The sequence below is a fragment of the Atractosteus spatula genome, chromosome 28 (assembly GCF_055471065.1).
Source record: "Atractosteus spatula isolate fAtrSpa1 chromosome 28, fAtrSpa1.hap1, whole genome shotgun sequence".
NCBI classification, from domain to species: Eukaryota; Metazoa; Chordata; class Actinopteri; order Semionotiformes; family Lepisosteidae; genus Atractosteus; species Atractosteus spatula.
Genome location: NC_142733.1, coordinates 9,262,455 through 9,276,904, shown reverse-complemented (window position 1 = coordinate 9,276,904; position 14,450 = coordinate 9,262,455). Strand labels below are relative to the sequence as shown.

At 39.4% G+C, this 14,450-nt stretch overlaps 1 protein-coding gene and 1 long non-coding RNA gene across 8 annotated transcripts in view; one reads left to right on the top strand and one right to left on the bottom strand.

Moving 5' to 3' along the window:
* Positions 1-9,528, top strand: part of nfic (nuclear factor I/C) — a 155,864-nt gene extending 146,336 nt beyond the window's left edge. For all 7 annotated transcript variants that reach the window (XM_088907947.1, XM_088907943.1, XM_088907941.1 and 4 more), the window contains one exon: positions 6,327-9,528. In XM_088907947.1, coding sequence (XP_088764073.1) covers positions 6,327-6,347 — 21 coding nt within the window. In that variant the 3' untranslated portion in view covers positions 6,348-9,528. The remainder of the gene's footprint in view (positions 1-6,326) is intronic.
* Positions 9,529-10,268: 740 nt separating this feature from the next.
* Positions 10,269-13,575, bottom strand: LOC148814003 (uncharacterized). The gene is made up of 2 exons (XR_016086187.1): positions 13,490-13,575; positions 10,269-11,984 (listed from the first exon to the last, which is right to left on the bottom strand). It is a non-coding gene; the product is annotated as an uncharacterized LOC148814003 (long non-coding RNA).
* Positions 13,576-14,450: the final 875 nt, after the last annotated feature.

Here is a 14,450-nt window from a genome sequence, read left to right as displayed (position 1 = left end):
ACTTTGTATTGCTCTATTCACACATGATTAGAGTTATTCTGCATTAAGCAACAATTATTTAGACAGATCACACATGTTTCTAGTTGAATTATGATTAATATTATCAGGCTAGTTGTATTTTGGGATGTACATAGAGAGTATGGACTCTCTCGGTTGTGTGCAAACACATCAGGCATGCCCTTCATGGAGTGCTTCTTGTGTGTTTTTTTACCAGACTGGATCACAGAAGACCTAAGAGAACATTAATGTCAATTAATTATTGACATAGTCTTTACAGGATCTGAGTGCGGCTCATACTTTGAGAATCATTCAGTTATCCGAAAACCAAATTATTTTCTTTAACAGTTAAAAGGACAATCCGAGTGCGAGACCACAATATGTTTGCCTTTAATGTTGAACATTAAGCCATTAGTCAGACGTAATACCATAATAATTTACTGTATAAGGTTTTCCTATCATAATTGGACCAAAAAAAAATGAAAGCACAAGCATTGTAATTTTCACAAAATCTCATAAAATTTAAAGTATGAAGAGTGGATCCTAATTCTGTTTAAAAATATTCCTGACACTGCCTAGCAACAACTATACAGACTTCATCACCGGTGCTTAGTTAGAGACTGATTACTTCCAGTTTAACTCTGGACCAACACGGGGCCATCATGTAGCATGAATCTGTGGGCTCCTGCCTCATCTCCTGCAACTAAGCATCTCACAGCACACTCTGTACTTGCCTCTGATAGTATTCCACATTACTGTCTGTATAGTTCCCACCCAGTGGAAAAACAGACACAGTAGTAATGCAGAAAATCTCATTACTGGTTAAAAATATATGTCTAGTTTATTGTATGATTTTTTAAATTTTCTTTTTAACTGGTTCTCAAAGTAAAGTATGGGGTTATTAAATTATTATGTATGCTCTATGGTTCCCCACTTTGTAGAAAAAAAGGTTCTGGTTTTCAAATCTATGAAATACGGGAAAATAAAGGAAAGAGAGAGGCTACTGTAAAAAAACAGAAAGACGCCAACAAAACCTGGAAAATGAGTTGGTCCTGTAAGTACATACTAAAATACTACAGCTAAGAACAGGACAAGTGGAAAGAGTGCCTCAGCATGCTGACTTGTGTGTTCTAGAGGTACACAGATCAATAAGTGCGGCATAGCTTTCATAGTGTTGGGAGAGGCTGGTCTCTTGTGAACGATGAGAACTGCTGCCCCCCAGAGGCTGAATTCGATAGTGCTTCTCTGATCGAACCGCCCAGTAGCATTCAGTTTTAACCTGGGTACAAAGGACATTTTTAATTAGGAAACTACACATTTGTGATTGATTCAGATAAAAGTTGTCCACCTTCTGATTTTTTTAAGCGCAGACCATTTCTGTTATTCCACATCTTATTCTTAAGTCTGCAGACTTGCAACTGGTAATGTCTTCCTGAATCAATATAGTCACAGTGTGGTAGCACAGTACATCACATATCCAAGTGTGGCAATTTAAACACAGTCATAAAGTGAAACTTTTTTTTTTCTCAAAATTAAACATTTAACAACAAATTAATTCCTACATTTTGTAACTTTAATTATATGAGACAAAAGAACAATTTAAAACAGCTGTCGCTGAATGATTATGCCATCAGGGCTCTTGGACATGTGTGCATTGAACAGATTACTGAAAATGTTTGCACTCATCAGTTGCCATCCCTCTCTTCATCTGGCAGTGCAGATTAGCAAACTGAAAGCTCTCTTCCCCGAAACATTTAACTGAATAGCTATGGTAGTTTAATTATCGTAAATGGCCTTCAGCACAACTGTTATTGAAGTTTTTAGAAATGTGTAATTAGTTCCCATGCTTTACCACAGCGTAGACGAAGGTATGCTCTTTTGCCCCACACAGATGAGTGAGCGGAGAGCAGGTATACAATTATGTGTACAGCACAGTGCTTTTTTTGTGTGATTCTTGCAATAGGCAATAGTTTTTAGATGTTAAAGAAGACACTACTATTCTTTCTGATGTCGAGATGTTTGTCCTAAAAATTATGGAAACTTCCAATCCTATGAAAGTTGGATGTGAATAGGTACAGGATATATCACCCATTATGATATAAAATAAGGTGTGAATAGACATACCTGTACAAATGTGATCACATTTCTGTGACATCAGATAAAAGTATTTAAACCATGGGTTGTGCCTGCATTTTAATGTAAAGTGTTTTATAAAACGGTTAGTAGCAGAAACAAGTTTTAATACTGCTTTAATATTACTGGCATTAAAAGATCATTAAAAGTAAAAGCACACATCCTGCACCACAGAAAAAAGACAACAGGGCACCAACATGAAGATCAGAAAATGACCTGACCTGTTTTAAATCAGGATTACATTAAATCGTTTTGAACTATGCAGCCTGCTCTACCCATACCCCCTTCTTGTGTAATATGACAGCTTGACAATATGAAGAGATGGCTCAGCATCCACAGTAGGATTGTCGTTGGTTTGAAATTGTATAGACATGCACATAGGAGTCTGCATGTGCAAAGGAGACAAAAGACAGGGCATTGCAAAGCTCCTCCTCAGGGCCACCCTCAACAGGGCTGCACATTTCCCATCAGGAAGTGGAGTAAGCTTTAGCTGGCTGCATCACATTTCTTGCGAAAGTAAAGGATCTTTTCTGAACTTTCATACAAACCCAGAGGTGTGATCGTTCTGGAGGGTTTTTTTTAACGTGGAAAAAGTTAAGTTTCCTTCCTGGTGAAGATGTTGAATTAAAGTGGAAAGTGCAGACATGTATCAGAAGCCTCGTGAATGGAGGGATATTTCCAACCCACAGAGGAGTAAAATGATACAAAGGGTCTTTGCATCTTAGCAAGCTCTTAAACGTTTAGTTCACTTGGCACCAGTAACTAAATGCTGGTTGACATGGCTTATGCTGTGTGTGTGAAGAGCAAGATGACTCCTTTTGGTTTCAAAGTACCCATTACCCCATCTATTGAATGTGAATGCCATCTATTAAAAACAGGCATTCTGGGGAATCACCTGACAGCCTTGGATGTGTCACATATCCTGGCAGCATTTATCTTCTACAGTGACCATACCACTGCTCACAGTGTTGAACTGCCAACAGCTATTAGAATAGCTAATACATTTCTTTGGTCATAGCATGTCTACAGTGTGCATGAAGGTACTGTACAGACTCAAACAAGGATTCCCTTTAGGATGAGGTCTTCACTGTCTCCTTTGGATCTCACAACACTGCCTTTTCGGGCACAACGGGCATCTTCAGGGGACCTTTCCCAACACCTCCAGAACTCCTCTAAGTCTACAGGGGACCCTAATGTGCATAGAAAAGAGATATTTCCAAGGCTTGACATCTAAATGTCTAAGTGCAAAATGATAACAGCCTGGCTGCCACACCAAAAGACTTGTCTACCGCACTGCATAACAAACAAGAAACCTCAAGAATTCATTCCCAGCCTTCTCTGCATGGTTGGCAAGCCCACAGCGGGAGTTAAAAAGGGATGAGAATTCCCTATGATTAAAGTGCAACCTTTTAAATTACATACCTTGTTTTTCTGGGACCGAACTTTGTGGTCAGCGGAGAATCTGCATTTCAAAGAGTTTCCTAGCTACGCCCACCCATCCTGCGATCCTTTTATTTATTTAGACGTATTGAGTATACATGTCTGCTCCTGTGCACTTTAATCTGACTTACTGTAGTTTATAAGAATGCATGTGTGCACAACATCCTTTCTTTTTATATGCCGGATGGCCAGTTTGCACCGTTTTCACTGAGCTACTGCAAAATTCTGGTTCAGTGCAAACTATCAGGAATGAGCTACTGCACAAGGAAATGGACCAACAAGTGCCTATTGTCTCCCTTGTACATATCAGACTGTGCCGAGTGTTTTTATGTAACTGGGCACAGAGATATGGGGTTGTGATGTAGGTGCACCACTTGATGCTGATTAAGTAAATGTATGAAGTGACGTTTAGTGCTCATTGCAATTCACTGCATGTAAAATATGTCCATTGCAACAGTGTATGCCCTGTCCATATTGAACTACCATTATATTGTAGTCACAAAGAGTACAGTGTTGTGCAAAAAAAGAATAAAGATGTGATCATCTCATAATGACGGGGCTTAATTGCTATTACTCCACTTGACTCGTTTTGTGAGAATTTTAGACATGATTACATTTACTGCCATTAATTAGATAACTGAAGTTAGATTAAAAATAGTTTTTTTTCTGAAAAAGAAAACTTGGGATTCCCCATTCATTCCTATCTACCCAGTACTTAAATCTGTACAGCATTAATGTGTTAAAGAGAAGCAAGTTGTAACATTCTGGCAATTTTAAAAGAACATTAATGGTTTCTATTGTTTTTGTCATAGACTAGACTTATAATGATGAACTTGGCAGAGCAGACAGAAGGTCTGAAGCTGAACATTAACCACACATGGTTTTTCACTCCTCTGTTTAACAAGGAATTGGATGGGGGGAGGTCATTTTTTATTGAATCAATATAAATGGGTCTAGTTAGAGATGGCAGCAGAGTGCTGCTAAATGACTAAAACCTTGATGGAAAAAATGTTGAGGGGCGCTTTAAATCAGCTCTCTGAGTTTAAAAGACTTCAGTGGTCTGCACTGAAAGCCAAAATCTTATTAGGACATATTTTTAAAAAGGTCCGGTCAGAGTCCTGCTGGGATCTTTCTCTCGTTTAACAGCAGTTTTACTCCATATTATTTTTAATAGCTCTTTTCTGACGAGAGCTAAGTGTTTGGGGCCCATTAAGAGAAGACACTGCCTGATTACGCAGCCCTTGGAACACACATCTATAGAAAACCCAGATGGATGTGAGGCAGCCTTCTGGAAGAGGCAGAGACGTTTAATATAAAAGCTGAATTTGTTGCATTATTTATAATTGGTATGCAGATGGTATTGGATGTGCCAGCTTTTTTTTCTTTCCTCGGGAAGCTGGTGCTGTTAAAGAAAGTGGATCCCTGGGAACTGGCATCTAGGTCAGGGAACATCTGCCAGCTCCCAGCAGTGGAACAGGGATGCGGGGGGGGGCCGGCGTGCAGATGGCACTGCCATCTGTGGAGCCGCACTCCGCGATTCCATTCCCGAGCTGCGAGATGCCCAGTGGAGGCGCCGGGCTGGGATTTCTCCGGGGCCGTCCAGATGCAAACTGACGGAATTCCGGGATGGTGGGGGGGAGGGGGAGCTCACAGGTGCTCGATCTCTCCCGGGGAAACATCCCCCTGAGCCACTGATCCATTGCGACGCTCCAGCCAGGAGCGGATGGACCGATTTGGTTGTCTGGTTTTCTGTATTATATTGTATTGCACACCTCATGTACACAAAAGTTCTTTTTTAGTATGTAAAAAAACCTTCCTGTGTAAATCAGCAGCTGATGCACACTTCATTTCTAAAGTACATGTAACTCATACATGATTGCTGTAGTCCCCGACAGAGACAATGAAATGCCCTAATGACCTTCCAGGGTAGTTATACATGTTGCAGTTCCAACACATTCAAGCTTAAAGGTTGTGTTTCCTGTTCGCTTTTATCAATGTGCAAAACGCATTGAAAGCTCTGTGTGATTTTGTCTCAGATCAGTGAACTCCACAGCAGAGCCTCTGGCATTAACAAAGCTGTCTTGAAGCCTGAGAGGAAAGCAGTGGTGTGTTACAGCACTGGAAACACTTCTGATTCTTGAACACTGGTGTAAAAATCAATTTAATTGTCAGTTTCATCTCACATGTCCTCTTTTGTTATTGTTGGTGTTTGATCAGTTTAGAATACTTTTTTATTGGCAACATACAGAAAAAAATGAATGATGAACACACTCTCTCTGCCAGTCCAAATTAAGTCAAGGATGTGCACCTTTGAAATACTCCCCACTAAGATGCCCCAAACCCATACTGTATCTGTACTAGTGGAAATTCTTTTTTGAAAAAACTCTCCAGTCTTACTTTAGTAGAAAACATCTTGTACTTTTGCCGTCTTAATGGAGTTGCAAGGTCTCCCTCTGTGGCGTACAGGGCCTATAATATCAAGACTGTGGAGACCAGAACTCTTATACATGTCTTAGGTCACATAGCTAGTTAAGTTAAGCACTCTAAAATTAATAGTTTGCGTCAACTTTCCAAAGGTAGTGTTGCTTTATGAAACAAGCCTGGGTCTAAAGAGTTAAACTGTTCTTTATACTCAAGCCAGTCTGAGGGGCGAGTATAGGATGGAGAATTTCATCCCTTTCTCAATAGTAACAGGTTTCAGTAACAAAAACATCAAAAATGTCTGTAATAAACTTTTTCTTTCTTCTCTTTTTCAGTCCTGGTATCTGGGCAACTGAATGCTAAGGATAATCCTTAGGGAATGGACACAGATTAGTGATTTTCGTGTGGAAAATTGTGAACGATGCAAGAGGGAAATCAATACATATATAAAGATGCTTCAACTCGCCTTCTGAAGGAAGAAGAGGAGGTGGGAGAGAAGACGATGGGGCAGAGTGAGGAGAAGTGGTGCAGAAACACTATCACCCCAGCAACATCTGCAGAGAAAGCACTTCTGTCACCTTTTCTCGGTAACATCGAAGGTGCAGCATTTGTCATATATGCAAAATAGTAATCCTTTATTTTCGTAAACTAAAACATTCTAACAGTCTTTCCAGCTTTTAGATGTTTCGGATTTTGTCCCTGTTTTTCAAAGAAAAAAATGACATGGTCTAGCCCAAATAGTGGAAAAAAATATTTTTTCATTAGGTTTCTCAGACAATCATATATACCTTTTTTTAAAGGGGAGATATTTATGGAATTTGGAATTTATGGAATTTAACAATCATTGCCACTAGATTTGTCATATCACTTACTGTTTCTTTATCACAGAGGAATTATCCACAAAAGCAGACCCACCAAAAAGCCACATGATAAACTGGATTTAAAGGAAGCTGTTCTGATTGGCCTAGGTTTGGACCTCTAATTACCTGCCTTCTGTAGAATAGCTGATGTCTATTGTTTCTATTGGTCATGTAAAATACAGACAACCCTCTATGGACCACTTAGGAGGAACAGGTTTATGAATGATGGGGTCTGTGAGTACAGATGACAGCTATAACTGGAATTAATCAATTAAGTTACAATACACAAAATGAATGGTTGACTCTTTTTGTTTGTGTATTTCACACATGATAAAATGGCCAGCTCTCTTGCAGTCCAGCTTTGCATCATGTGGTTTCTGGTGAAGGCTGAGGTGCAGCCTTTTTACTTTTCCTCTGCCGAACCAAGACACTAAACCATACTCAAGTGAGGACAGGGCATGTTTGACGAGAAGTGGGTTTCAAGAAGTGGGTTTGTGTTTGAGGTCTGCACTGCCTGAAAGGTGGCGCTAATGAGCCATTATTAGGCTATTACATTTCTGACATCTTTAGAACATTTACAAGCACTTAGCAACAACAGAATGAAGAAAGCACTGAATAAACAGTGTATGGTGAGATGTACCTCTGATATCAGGAGGTTTCACACTACTGTGGTCTCCCCTCTTCCTCATGAAGTCCTTTGCCTCCCCAGATATAACAACATACAGTAATTCCTCACCTTAAGATGACTTTAACTCTTTGTAATGCACAGGTTCAAGGGAGAGAGACCACAGTAAGTTAAGCACCTTTAGATCTTCCATGTATACAGGTCCCCCAGATGGATCCACTGTGAATACATGCAAACCCGCTTCTTTGAGTCCGTGTGGGTCCGACTGTGAGAGTGTCTGTTTCCAATTAGATACATTTATCATTTAAGGCCAAACAATAACTTTCATTTGCGTAGTTTACTACAAAAGAATGCTGTTAAAAAGTTACTTAAAAGGGGCAAATAGTAAAAAGTGGCAATTAAATACAGAGTTCCACGTTGGCGTTGCATATTCTAATTGCGTATCAAGCCCTTCAGTAGGATCTGGCCATTACTGTGCCTGTGTGTCCTTCTGAGTAATACACAGTGTGGTGAGAGGGTGGTTCTACACCCTGCCTTCCATCTTTCTGCATTGCTTGCACTTTGCCTCCTATCTGTGGAACAGGAACCCGAGTTTGAATGGCTCCCAGAACCTTTTCCCCATCAGTGTCGTCTCTGTCCTCCCCTCTTCCCCTGAGAACGGCCAGGGGCTCCTAAAGATATGCAACTGTGATTGGAAAACTGGTGCATGTCGACGCAAAGAGGACAGACTGTCACCCATCCCTGGTGGCAAATCGAAACCAACAGAGACTTTAAGTACCATTTTCTGATTGCGATTATTGGAATTAAGTTGTAAATTGATTTTAATTCAAAACCCCAGTTTTGCTTAGATGGGGAATTTGACCATGGAGAATTTTTTTATATGTTCCTCAAAGCTAAAGTCTTGAAAGCGCATCTTCTCATCAAAGGGACTAAATGAGGAGAATGACTTTAGAAGAGCGCAGCACCACACTGTGTATTATAAAAGATGTTCAACACTGAAATTGGTTTTTATAGTTTGTAGAGAAAGCTATCCCTGACATTTGCTTGAGTATAATACCCAGTTCAAAAGACTGATCTTTAAACAATGAATCAAAATTTTTGCATTGATATTTTAAATATAATATTATCCTGACCCAATGTCATTCACTATTTTTTTTCCCCACAGTTAAACCCCTAGATCTCTGTAGAGTAATTAGTAGGCTAGAATTAGGGTTTCTTTTGCATGATGACATAGCAAGAGAGTTTATACTTATACAGTTCTGTAACCGTGGTAAATGGCAAATGTTGCTGCAGTATTGGGTGTAGAAGAGAAAACTTTTCTTTTTTTGTGTATCTAGTTTAAATTTCATTGGAAATGAAAGGCATTGCACTACTATATAGTTAATTTTCTTCTTTAGCAGCTAAAATTCTCTTTTTTGCGTAATCATACAAAATGCTGCAAGTCAGAACTAGTATTAGGGGTTTATTTTAGTGACTAGTGTTTTTGTTTTCATTTGGTAGCAGGGTACATGACTTCTGAGTGTTGGCTTTCTTAAGCTATAGATATGATCAGAACTGTTGTTCATACCCCGTTTTGTTTCTTACGTTATAGATATGTTTCTTTGTGTATTTTGGAGTACTAGAGAAAAGCACCAGATTTGAAATTACATCCCTGAAGATGCCATGTATCTACACTGTCAATGTAGTCAAGAAATTCTGACACCCTGCTCAATGACATCTAGGAAACAGAATGACAGCCACTGAGGCAAGTGCAATCAGGAGCTACAATAAGATAGTCCTCTGACCCCCTGGACTGTAAACGCAGGGGTCAAATAAGTTTATTTTTCCTTGTTTTCGCAAAGCGATTTACTTTTAAAAAGTCTGTTGAAGTGTGCCCCTTTTTTCTTGTGCAGAGGAGAACACAGATGCCTTAGTCAATATTGTGATCTTGTTTTTTTTTATTTTCCTCAGTGTTCTTGATTTGAGTGTCAGTGTTCCTTTCTTGTTAGGTGTTACCTTCGTGTGTTCACAACAAGACTGCATGTTGAAAAACAGATAGGAAAAAAAATAAAACCAGGATAGAGATGTCAAAGCCTGTAATCAACGCTGGCGTCCAGTCCTGGGTTAACTCTTGGTCATTGGGTTACGGTTTCGGTAGGCGATTGTGTGTGTTTGAGTGTGATGATGTATTGGCACACAGTCAGGACAGAAGGAGCGGGCCTGGCAGTGGCCTCAGATGTCATGTGTGTGGTTTGGTTGGTGTGGATCAGGGGTACCAACTGGTGCCTGAGTCAGTTGGCATTGCAACACTATTTAGGAAACTCCAGCTGTGGGATTAGTGTTAATAAAAACATCAGGGCTTAAGACTTATTTACCAAACCCAACCATAAGCCATGAAAAGTGCCTAAGACATTGCAAGAGTTTTTTTTTTCTTTTTAAACTTTTCTCTTTTTTAATATGTTTCACTTAGATTCAGGTTGGTGACAGGTGACAGAAAACAGGTGTAAGGCACAGCGATAGGAATCGGAAAAAGGTCTGGAGTACACTAGCCCCTAGCCCATACAACTTTTATATACTTTCTTTACACGGAAGTCTTTCAAGAAGACAATTTTAACTGTAAAGATAAGCAAAAAAAAAAGGAAATAAATACAATTGAGCCCTGTACTTCTGCTATCAGCGCTTACATAATCAAACTGACATATCAAAGCAATATATATATATGGCTTCAAATGAGTACAGTCCATGCACGCTGGTTATTTTTTATAACCTTGGGTACTGCTTTGCAAATTTAAAAAAATCAGTGACAACAGCTGCAGATTAAACCTGTATTTATTAATAGAATACAAACAGTGACTCATTTTAAAGGTGCTGATCCAAAATAAATATATATATATTAATGCATGGTGCTTTTAAGAAGAAATCATGTGATTTAGCTCTACTTGTCAGCATACTGCTGATACAACTGCATGGCAGATTCTTTAGTTAGACCTTCAAATGCAGCCCCCTGCTCTTCTCCTGAAAACCCATTTAACAGAACACAGTTTGTGCAGATGGGTTGTTTTTTTCTGGGTTTTATTTTCAGTTCCCTATCGTTAAACTTTCTTCTACTTTGCACGAGATTTTATATACCACATTATGTGCCTTGCCTTTGGTAAAAGAATTCCTTTTTCCGTGTAATCAGTGTCACTGCACAAAAAAGACAAAAAAAAAATGCTGCATGTGTGATTGCTTGTCATTAACTGAACAGAGGTTGCCATTTGTATAAAACAGAAAAAAACATTTAAAAAAAGATCAGAAAAAAGGGGTTTTTAAATTCATAGAATATTGTAGTGGCACTTATCAGTATTGGGATGTTATTTCTGTTTTGTTTTTAAGTAGTTGTCTTGCCATTTTGGAATCATTGCCGCATTGTGATGTCACAAATTTATTTCCTGTTTTTTTAATTTCCTCCCCATACGTGTCTTCCAGCTTATATTATCGTAATAATATATGAAAATATGCAATACCAGTTTTGTCTTCAAAGATAGGTGTTTAGTTAAGATGAATCATTTTTTAACTATTTTTTTTCCTTTAAATGGACAGTTACTGCAGAATTAATAAAAAGAAATATTGTTAGTTGGTATTGACCAAAGTTAGTTCTGCTCGCTACACAACGAGAGGTCCGTCTCAGTTATGAGAAACTAAGACAACAAGGAAGAAAAGGCTTGACGTTTTTTGTTCTGTTTGCCTTTTGTTTTCAAGTTCGAGGCTAAAGATGAAAGTGGAAAGGGTCAATAGTGGAGACTTGGGGTGGGGAGGGCGGACTTTTTATGGAAAGGCTGTGAAGCACTGTGCTGGACAAAAAAAAACATTGAAGGCTTTCTTTTTTTCTGTCCATTTTCCATCTTGCATTTTTTTCTGATTCTTCATTATTTCGGTAAAAGGCTGTCGAGATCTATTTGGCAAAGAACTTCACAGCTTATGCTCGGGTGCCAAACGACATCTCTCTACCCTTGAGCTTTCCAAAGGAAGCATTTTGTCAATGGCCAAATATAGAGTTCAACCCTCTGCCCTAATTAAAAACAGCCCCAAGGTATTTACTGGTTTCAACTGGAAGACAGTTTAAATAAGCTGTACCAGTGGCACTTATGTTGGCACTCCATTGTTTTTAAACATCACAGGCTTAGAGGAAGGCTGACTGGTTCTGAGGGTTCTGCTGGGTGAAGTGTACTGGAAGTTTTAAATGGTACCCATGTGGAAAGGGCACATGCTAAATTGTCAAATCCCTCTTTTTAGAACTGAGGAAAACATCAAAATGACATACTCCTTAAGCCCCTTTTTTCAGCTTTTCCAAGATTTACCTGGTGAATGATAACTGGCACAAAACTCTGATGCGGGGTCATGAGACAAATTCTTTCACAAGAACGCAACCTCTTCTGTTTTAAGTGCACTATTACAGCCAGCCAAAGTGCTTCACAGCTCGCTGTCAGTCTTTATCGCTGACCTGAGCTGCTCGCGGGGAAGTCTTCGTTCCTTTGCTTTCATAGCTCCTTCAGATTGTACATAGAGAAAACAAAAAAAAGAGAATAAAAAAGCAATAGTTTATGGGCATGCAAACAGCAGGGCAGCAGTCTTCAACGCTAATAACAGGAGAAAAATGTCAAGACATTTGGCTTGAGTGTGGGGGTTTGACTAGAGAGAAAATGAGTTCTGTTGGGCCCAAGAGTAGTGGAACACTTGAGCACTACTTGGAAGATGTTGTGTGAGGGGGAAGGTAAACAGCGTGGCACAACTCTGGTGCAGCTCCCATCTCATTCCTACCATGTGCAGTAAAGCTGCCTTGCAGGGGAGGGGAAAGGGTGGGGGAGGGGAGGGTTCTGTAATTTGTAAGATGTATAGTTTTGTTAAGTACCTAACCTACCCTGTTTGTAAGGTGAAAAAAATATAAAAAGTTTAAAAAAAAGTTCCATTACACTGGCTTATAAAGAATGTTCAGCATTATGTACCATTTTTTAGATTATTTTCTTTGTGGAAAGAAGGCAATTTCTGCTTAAAACTTGCTCTCTTTCCACATTCCTACGCTCAAACTAAAATAAAAGACATACTTTTATGGTTTTGCATATTCCTATACTCGGCAGGTATAGGCTACTGGTTCAAGAGTCAATGTACATGGAGGCAAAAAAAACTTTATTGTATGAAGAAACCATTTACGTTCATCCTAAGGAAAGAAAAAAGACTTGCAGAAATTTTAAAGCATTTTATCTGAAAGCCGTGTTTTTTTAAATTAGAAGATAGGCTGTTCATTTGTTACCGCTTAGCATGATGGGAGTATAAAAAGGGTTTTGTGTACTTTTCATAGGGTCAGAAAAGACCGTGTGAACTTTTGTTATGCAATGTACAGTATTGTTTCTGCAATGGACAATGCAATGCTGGTAGCTAGGCTATATATAAATGTGTACTAATAACAAGGCAGAATAAGAGGTATTGTTTACATGCCTGTCTTAAGGCCTGGCGCTGACAGTTTGCGTGCTCCATAGTGGCCCTACTGAAAGCAGAGTGCCAAGGAAGGCATTCTCCTTAGTCCATCAGCTCCATTCGCAAAAGAAAATGCTGCCATATCTCAGCAAGCAACTTTTATATTTGTTATACAGGACATGTGGTGGGGTAGGTTTTGCTAGTGGGCAGTTGAAGTGTTTTGAAGTGTATTGCTTCTGCGATTTTTTCATATATTGGTAGTTTTCTAATTATTTCAGTCAAAAAAAAGTCCCAAGATTATGAATTATGTCCAAATCTTCCATTTTCTTTTAACATGTTGTTGCCTCTGTGTTGTTTACAAATTTATCTGGGTTTTGCATAGAAGTATAAAACCCGCCTTGCTAAACCACAGCTGTAGGAGCTGCTGTCTAAAATCCTGCTCCAGGATTTTGTGTGAAAAATTAATTCTCATTCCTCTTGAAATGCTTTCCTCTACATATTTTCCCACTACAAAATGTTGGCGCTGTACAGAATTCTGTATGTTGTTACAGATAGATTCTGTCATTGTGTTGCCACTAACCTGGGAGCAGTTAGTGGAAGTGTCGCTGTTCCTTGCCATGCTTTTATAGTCCCATCAGGTCAATCATTAGTACTAGTTTGGCTTTGCTTCTGTCTTCCCGGGCACTTGGAATGTTGGACCAACAGATCACAATACTAGAAACACTAAAAATAAAAACAATCTGAGGAAATGTCATAGCTCTGAAGAGGAAAAAGTAGCTTTCATTTCCATTTTCCCACTGATAGCCGATGTGTGGTGAACGGACTGGCGCCCTCTGGCTGCCATCGTGTCATCCAGGTGGGGCTGCACACTGGTGGGGGTGAAGGGGATCCCCATTACCCATCAAGCACTTTCAGTGGAGTGTGCAGAAAAGCGCTGTTTAAGTGTCAGGACTTGTGACATTATTGTGATATATAGATGGAAGGGATTTGTTTGTTTTTTTTACTAAACAGGAGCAGTTCATGTGAGTATGTGGCTAAGGTGATGAAGAAGCTCAATTGGCTTTATGTACCTGTGACTGCTCATGAGTAAACCCACTTCCTCAGCTCATGTCCTGTGAAAATTTGCACTGTTCCATATTTCCATCGTCTCTGTTCAGTCTGTTGTAACTTCAGCCAGGGGGCCTCTGTGGGGAGCAGTGTCGGCGCCAGGTGCCACAGCATTAGTGAAGCCAACACCATTATTAGGTCTACAGAGCAGGAGCCATTTCTCTTTTGTACTCAGATAAGTCAACAGACACAAAAGCAGGGTTTACAATAAACCTCTTTTAAAGTGGCTTTTGGTGATGACTGAAGTTACTCCTGAGGAGGTGAATTTATGCTTGTCCAATCCTTCTCCGATTAATTTCATGCACCAATCTTTTTGGGATGAACCAGTATTCTGCGCATGAAAGTTAGGTGAAATGCCTCTATGAGAGTATAGATCTATTTTTATGGAAAAATAAAGAGGATTTTAACATAATTTTCTTATTTTCTGATTTGTC